The 8,773-nt window shown below is 41.9% G+C and overlaps 1 protein-coding gene across 1 annotated transcript in view; it reads right to left on the reverse strand.

Moving 5' to 3' along the window:
* The window catches only part of LOC103734384 (aldehyde oxidase 3-like), a 104,714-nt gene that overhangs the window by 44,891 nt on the left and 51,050 nt on the right, over positions 1-8,773 (reverse strand). The window contains 3 exon segments of the mRNA XM_029563514.1: positions 1,808-1,895; positions 3,635-3,759; positions 7,350-7,474. Of these exon segments, the coding sequence (XP_029419374.1) occupies positions 1,808-1,895; positions 3,635-3,759; positions 7,350-7,474 (338 nt within the window).

Below are 8,773 nucleotides of genomic sequence, written 5' to 3' on the forward strand. Positions count from 1 at the left end.
AGAGAGAGAGAGAGACTACTACATGGGATACACTGATAGTTTTTTCTCTTTCTCCTGGGTTCCATCATGGCATGTATTCTATAGGATATAGTAAGACAGTTGAAAGCTGGCATAGAGCATCCTTCCTTTTAGCCCACAAGAAAGCAGGAAGGAGACAGCAGTTTGTCCCACAGCTAGCCAGTTCCTGTGGGTATGGAAAGCTGCCCTATCCTTGCATCCACAGGGAATGGCTCTTCTTCCTTGCATAGTTTTTCAGGAACTTGAGCAGGGGGAAGCATCCTAGCTGGGATGGATCTTGTTACCCAATTAGGCATTGGTAGGCTGAAGATGAGTGGCAGTCAGGGTCCATGCTGGAGACCTAAGGTGGTCCCAGCAGCAGTCAGATGGGAGAATCCAATGTCTAGTGAGCCCAGCTTACAGACTGCAAGAAAGGCACAAGAGGGGCAGGGATTCTGCCTGGATTGACCAGCTCTGAATTGTTTTAGGCATCCACCTGGGCAGGTAGCCCTCTCTCCCTGGAGTGCTTTTTGTCCCCTCAGAGCATTCATCCTTGCACCTCAGCTCTTTCATTCTTCAGCCTATACATACTTAGTTTCTTCCATTACTTTTGGTTTTCCATAAAACAAGCAGCTTTTATTGCAGTATTACATAAATATGTAAATATTCCATTTTGGTGATATTTTACAGTACAGTTAGCTTCAAGGGCTGGGGAGGAGAAGGTTTAAAACTAGAAAGGAGCATTCCAGTGGACTGAGTTCTCAGTCCCCTCATGTTCTGGGTGACTGGACCGATTCTCTCTCATAGACCTTATGAAAGGATCTTGAATGGGTATTTATTGAATGATCGGTCACTCCAAGGAAAGCAGGCTCATTTACCTGCCTGATTTCCAACTCCTTTATACAGTGTTGGCTACCACACACTTCATTACAACACTTATTTATGAAGCATCTTTTATGTGCTAGATGCTAAGAAAATAGAAATGCAAGGAGTCAGTGGTCTGATCTGGAGATGGGCTTTGTCATCAGTCAGTTCAGATTGAGATGCTCAAGCTAGAAGTCTGGACCCATTACCAAGGAGGGAATGGGGAGGAGGTACCCAGCACACAGGAAATGCTGTGTAAGAACATTGCAGAGGGAAATAACTGTGGGGATTCAGGGTTCAGCTGTAGAAGTTTCCTAGAAAATGTGCCAGCTGAGCAAGGGTCTGCGTCTGATCCACAGTGGAGTGAGGGACTACCCTGTGTGGAGTGAGGGACTACCTTGCATGGAGGAGGGACTACCCTGCTTTCAGCTGGAGTTTACAAGCCTTGTGTGGGAACTGAAGCTCCTCTCCTAGGGACGGAAGACCGTGGGTTTACCTTTGGAGCAGTGTAAAGCTAAGTTTATTGCTTGCTTCTTAGTAGCAGTTCTGCTTCCTTCTAGATACAAGTCTATCTATTTTACCAGGCTGCAGTTGTTAGAAAACAACTTTCAGCAAGAGAAGTATTTCTAACTAGAGTCATGGATTCACAGGATGAATCAAGCTCCAACTCTAAATCCTAAAATAATTATATCCCAGACATCCCAGAAATGGAGAGACCTGCGAATGCCAGTGTCTGCTCACTTTTGACTTTTCTCCCATTTTCCAGATTAATATTTCCTTTTTGCTTGCGTGCAGGGACTCAGCTGTCACACTGGGCAATACTGATGCTTCATAAGAAGGTAGAGTGCAGTAACGTGTGGGTAAACATAGAGCTCTGCAGACCTGGAACTGAGAGCCAGCAGGTCCCTGGACTGGTATGTGTGTGGTGACTTTGCTGTGCACTTACCTTGTATCTCCCTAGTAGTGGGTGCCGCCCTCCAGTTATCAACATGTCGTCCCCACACTCAAGAACAAAACGGATTGGGCAGCCAGTCCTAGAGAGAAAGAAAGCGAATCAGCATTCTGATTTGAGATTTGAGTTCAGGTTTGTGGCGTTTTCCAGTAATCATGTCATTCCATTCACCATATGAGAACACAGTTACTCCCAGGAAGGAGAGTAAGCTATGGGTTTCTTGCTGTTTCATGATAGATGGCTGTTGGGAAGCTTCCTTTTACATGGATCTTTCTAAGAGCCACGGCAGGGCATTTCTGTGGCTATTTTGGGCCTGCCTCAGAATTCTTAAAAATGGTCAATAGCTATGAGTTATATTTTCTCCTCAGAGTCAACTAGAAAGTGTAAAACCCTCTGAAGACTGAGATTTCTGTGACTTCTATATTCTTATATTTCATGGCCTCATTATTTATTTTAGTGGCATTGGTTATTCTGCAAATTTGGTTTTATGTATTAATTTCTCATATTCTTCATCCAAATACAATTCATGTTAAATCATGTCATTTAGTTTTTATACAAAATGTCTAGGATTTAATCTTCTTTTTAACAAGTGCCCCCTTATCCGAGTCTTCATTATTTTGTTACATTCAGATGACTACAGTCAAAATTCTAGAGTCTTCTGTGTCCATTTATACCTTCAGTCTATGTCCCATACCCCTTTCCAGAAGAGTATTAGGTGCTACCTTCTAAGAAATCTCATAAATGGGGCTGGTGAGGTGGCTCATCAGGTAAAGGTGCTGTGAGCCAGCCTGGCAGCCCCAGTCCAATCCCCAGAACTCACAAGATGGAAGGGGGGAATCGACTTCCACGCATGTGTGGTGGTATGTACACAACCACATAACCATCATATATGCAGAATAATAAAATAATACTAATTTTTAAAATTATGGGCATCTGGTGGCATCCTACCAGCATACCAGTCTCAGTTCCCTTCTTTCAATAACTCCCTTAAAAATTCCTCATTTGTAATGCTCTTACCATCCCAGTCTTCCTAGATATGGTTGGGATTACTAACATTGGGCATACACCTCATATTTTTGTAATTGTGTCCTTTTCTAGAACATTGTGTGTTTGTATGTGTGATGGCTCATGAACTTGATTACTCTCCCTAGATGCTTCTGTGGGATTTGAAATTGGGCCCTTTCAGTATTATGTCAGCATTCTTTCCTGGCTGTGTGCATCAATAACAGCTATAAAAATTTAATTTTTGAATAGGTTATATACATGTGACATTATTCAAAAAATCTAAAAGGGAACCCTGAAAAATATGTCTCTTGCTGCAGTACCCAGCCACATAGCTCTTCCAGAAAGTACAGCTGTCAGCAGTTTTCCATGTTCTTCTAAACACACTAAATTTTTAATGTGTTATCAGGTGTCTTCTTCTTTAAGAAGTGATAAATCAGCCACGGCTAATATCTACGTATTCTTGTTTTCCTCCTGTTCTACCTTCTAACTCTGTGGACTTTTGCCTATGTCTCAATGAATATTGTGGACTAATCAAATTGTCTGCTTCACTTATTCTTATTTCCTTGGCATTTGAGAGGCGAGATGGTCTTTGAGTTGAAAACACAGGAGAGTGAGATCAAAATTCACTTCAGGCTACTGCTGACTTGGCCTGAAGGCAGGAAGACAGGTGAGCTGATCCTATGTCCCTGTAGTGACCCTTGGTAATTGGGCCCGAATAGGCCAGCAGTCCCTTGGCTTACATTCTGGGTGTCTCTTAGAAAGGTTTTGGGAGTTTTGGAACACATCCATGTGAGTATGGCGTATAGAGTCACTTACTTCTGGGCTGCCATGGCTGCCAGGAGCCCAGGCTTGCTTGATTTCCCTCCGAAGGCTCCACCAACTCTTTTCACATGGCAATTGATCCTATTCTTTGGGATGCCTAAGGTGTGAGCCGCCATTTCCTGTGAATTAGGGGTTGGTCACAGGCCCCCAAGAAGACAACGTAGAACACACATGGTTAGCAAGAAGAAATTTTGTATCATTTTTCCATTTCTCATAATAAGAATATATTTTTTTATCTATTTTGGAGACTGACTGCAGAAAACACTACAGATTTTGGTACATTCCAGTTAAAAGGATACATTGGTATTATTTTACAAAATTAATTAATGATAGATCACATTGCAAAATAACCACACCAAGCTCCCCATTCTGCTCTGCTCAGCAGCCCCTACAGGCCTGGAAAGGATCCTGGAGACTGTCCCCCACTTAGCTCTGAGAATTAATATCCTGTATGCATGAGCTGGCAGAAAAGATAGAAGAAGCTATACAGAAGGAAATAATAAACAGGATCCCAAGTCAGGCAAGCAGAGCTGATCGGCAGTCCAAGTGACATGAAGGTAAATCTGGGCCTGCCATAAACCAGGGGAGGGCCTGAAGTGGAAGCGGGTAGACCACAGGGAAGCTGGTAATGACTGGCTATAGTAGGTGAGAAGTGGCTATGGTGAGCCCTGCAACAGCCAGGGAGGACAGACATTTCAAAAACAACAGCTCCCATGCTTTATATGATCTGTGCTTCTGCTCAGCAGAGGATCCATGCTTAAGTCAGACATCAATCATGAAATGATTCCTCCTGCCTCGCTGGGTGGAAGAGTATGGCCACCAGCACAGCGTGCTGCAAACAGCTCTCACCTGTGGGATAGAAAGGTAGGAAGTAGGGCTGAGGGTGGCTGGAAGGGAAGCCACAGGCACACCACAGCAGGAGACATCCTGGGCTGAGAGCGATGGGGGCACCGCTGTGGAAACATGATGATAACAGACCATCGTCTGCGTGGGTCAGGATAATCTATGCAGTTTGAGAAGGGCCAGAAAGCAAAGATGTGATGCCTATGGAGCTGTGCAGGAGTAAGAAAAGACACTAGAAACACAGAAATATGGTAGAATCAGGGCATAAAAGAAGGACAGCTTGAGGCCCTCATCTTAGATGAGGAATAAATTAAAAATTAATATCAAACTACCACCAAATGTGATTATAATTCTATTATCTATATTACTTTTAAGTTCTATAAAATTCTAAAAGCTTATGAATGCATAACTAATTCTTGATTCATTTGAGAAAAAAAATCATCCCTTCATAGAATGTGATCCACAGATACTTGATTTGGGCAGCACATTGATGATCTCATGCTGAAGGCTTGCAAACCTGAGAAGCATCTCCCCATAAGATGATACTTTAAAGAATAGCTGAGTGGGATTTGGGGATCTCAAAGCCAGGGATTTGGTTCATATCATCTGGGAAGAGGACACAACATCTACCTTCAAAAAACTCCTGATTATAATGTGCATATGATATTTGGACCACCTAACCGTAAAGAGTTAGCTGAGTGATTTCTGTCTGGGGCAATGTGACTCCCATGGGCTATCCACATGCCATGGCCAGACTCAGGGAGCAGAGATGGAAGTAAACATCCCCAGTCTGAGCTCAAAGCCTGTCTTTTAAGGGTTCACACCTAGATAATCTATGGCAGGTAGGTTGGCAAGAGATGGTATATTACACTTCTGACACACAAGGACACTGGTGAAGAACAGGAGACCTTATGTAAAAATAAATAAAGACAAATCCTCTACAATTCTCTAAACTTGAATATAAACAGAAACAAACAACCCCAGCTACATGTAAAATTGCTATTACCACAAAACATTAACCCAAGGAAATTAGAACTTGGCACTCTGTGTACTGCCACTGGATTTAAGTCAAATAATATTAAAGTGACAAGTAATGCATGATCCTGGACTTGGTCCTAGATCAGAAAAAAAAAAAAGCACAACAAAAAATATAAAATCCAGGATATCACTGAGCCACTCGGGAAATTTGAATATGGTTCATTTATCAAATACTGTTGATCAATACTAAATTTCTGAAGAATGATTATGTTGTAACTATAAGGGAGACTATTATAGGAATTCATGGATACATATGTGTTTATATAAATACACACAGCCATTTCATTTCCTTCTTAGATTTCATTATGTAAAGTTTTTAAAAAGTATTTTATTATTGTTTTTATTTTATGTGTATGAGTGTATTTTCTGCATGTATGTAAGTATACCCATGTCATACAATGCCCACAGGGGTCAGAAGAGGGCTTCACATCCCCTGGAACTGGAGTTACAGATGGTTGTTAGCTGCCACGTGGGTGCTGGGAATCAGATCAGGGTCCTCTGTAAGAGCAGCCAGTGCTCTTAGCCGCAGAGTCATCTCTCCTGCCTTGTAAGGTTTTAGTTTGAAAAGGTCCTGTCACTCAGCAGAAGAAGAAAGTAGCAAAGGATTGTGAAGAAACAAATCATCTGGGGGGGCAGGGGCGCAGAGCAGAGATGTCCAGGAAGGAGAGGACAGCGTCCTTTAGATTTGAGGAGCAGCAACAACTGGCAACTGCAGAAACTGTGAACTGAGGCATATATAGTGGGAAGTGCGAGCAAGCGTTTTACAGCGTGTCTCAGAAGGGAAGGAGAGACAGAAGCAAGAGCCACCAGGTGAAACACAGTCAAGGGGCACTTTTTTTGAGACAGAGTCTTGATATTTAGCTTAGGCTAGCTTTGAACTCACTGTACGGCTCAGGCTGATCTCAAAGTTAGAATTTTTCTGCCTTAGCCCCCCAAGTGCTGGGATTATAGGTGTGTGGTACTACACTACACTTAGAGGGTCACTTTTAAGAATGGGGCAAACTTGGGCTAGGGAGATGGCTCAGTCACTAAAGTGCTTGCTGCACAAACAAGGGTCTGAGTTCAGTCTCCAGAACTTGTGTAAAAAAAAGCCAGGTGTGGTGGTATACACTTGTAATCCCATCGCTGGGGAAGTGGAGACAGGTGGATCTCTAGGGTCTGGTGTCCAGCCAGTCGGTGAGAGACCAGATGGACAACATCGGAGGAACAATGCCTGAAGCTGACCTCTGACCTCCACACACACATGCAAACGTGCATGAATACCCATATGAACACACACACACACACACACACACACAAACACGCGTGCGCATGAGAGAGGGAGAGAGAGAGAAGGAGAGAGAGGAGAGAGAGAGAGAGAGAGAGAGAGAGAGGGAGAGAAGGGGCAGACTCACTTTTATGTACTGGTCAGAATGGACAGTGAGGAGTTAGAACAGAACACAGGAGAGGTAAATGTGGGAGCAAATGGGGCCAAAGGTGGAGATGTAAAGCTTGGCACTGAAGAGGAGGTAGGACCACTTGCCTGCAGGCTGGAGGAAGGATGGGTCAGGAAAAACTGAGACTGGTAACATTCATAATTGATAGCCTCATTTATTATTTTGTCTAATGAAGTAGGAGACAGTCATAATTTGAGATGAAGGGAGGTAAGCTTTGTAGAAGACTAGGGCAAATTAGTAAAAAAATTGGGGTCTGGTTTACCTCTAGCTTGATATTCATTCAACTTTTGTCTAAATGTTATCTTAGGACCTTGGTTTCGTAGGTATAACTCAGAAAGATGACAATATTTCATTTAGAAGTACCATAGCTGTGATCCAAGAGAGACACTTACCTGTGTAAATGCTTCATCCTGGCTTGACACATATATGTCCATTTCTTTATCCTCTGCTCTGGGTACCACCCGTATACTTTGAATTTCCACATAAAAATGTTCCTGGCCTCCAAAGTGTACTTCCCCTTTTAGACACAGCAAACATACATATCTTTAGATATGCATCATTTACATATATTCAAGACAGGATGTAGTACGCTTTACTAAAATGTTATCATTTTTCTTCAAATCATGGGACTATTTGGTTTCCTGTCTTTATTTCAAAGAATCATTATAATTTGGTCAAGTTTCCATAGGTAGCTCTTATTATAATATGTAAGATAATTGAGTAATGATATGCAACTTAAAATTTCCTATGCATTTGGACCCATTTCCCTACCCATTTATGTCAGAGTGTTTTTAAGAACTAGAAAATAATTTTTGTTGGCTTAAAAAACAATTCAGATACCAGGTTAAGAGTAAGGACTGAGATGTTTTCACCTAAGGGCAAATTCACTTCAGCAGTGAAGCTCCTGGGCACAGTTGATTTTACAAAGCACATAGAAATTTGTACTTCAACAGTGACACTCAATCAGCCAGACAGTTTTTCATCTATTTGCTAGAAATATTAAATCACAAACCATAGCTCAGCACCCACTGAGTTGAAAGAGGCTTCATTAAGACCCACAGTGGAGAAGTGCTTGCTTAGCATGAGCGAGGACCTGGGCTGGAGTCTAAGAATTGTAAAATAACAACATTCCTCCCTCACAAAAATGCCTAAACAAGACAGAGACCTCAGATAGGAAGAACAGATGGTGCATGTGATGAGGGAAAGAGAGAGAAGGCGTGTAGGATAAAAGACTCCCCTCTTCCCAGCCTCTTCCTCTTCCTCCTCTTCTCCTTTTAAAAAATTTCACCCAAGCATCAAGTAAAAATTTCAGAAACCTCTGATTAATCATAGGAATTGAAAAAAAAGTAGGGACTAGTGAAATAACTCAGTGTATAAAGGTGCTTGGCACCAAGTCTGATGACCCGAGTTCAATCCCCAGATCCCATATCATGGAAGGAGAGAACTGACTCCCACAAGTTGTTCTCTGACCTCTATATGTGCACTGTGGACTGCATATGCTGTGTGCAAATATACGCATGTACTCACAAATTAAAAAATGTAAAAATATTTTAAAAATAAAGTTGGTTTGTAGTCAAGAAGGTTGAGGGGGCACAAAAAAGTAGTTGAAATTAAAAAAAATAATAATTCTTCAAAGCATAAAAATTTGCCCCTTAATAATTAGTAGATGTGAAAAACATTACCATTGAAATCTACCTGACGACTTTATATCCATGCTCAGATGCCAAGGAGCTCAGAAAGTAACCAACTGACTAGTAATAATCAGTATATAGAGATTAGAAACACATGTGCAAACATCTTAGGGTCAATTGCATTA

Source organism: Nannospalax galili, unplaced genomic scaffold (genome assembly GCF_000622305.1).
Source record: "Nannospalax galili isolate Female #2095 unplaced genomic scaffold, S.galili_v1.0 scaffold610, whole genome shotgun sequence".
Taxonomy (NCBI): domain Eukaryota; kingdom Metazoa; phylum Chordata; class Mammalia; order Rodentia; family Spalacidae; genus Nannospalax; species Nannospalax galili.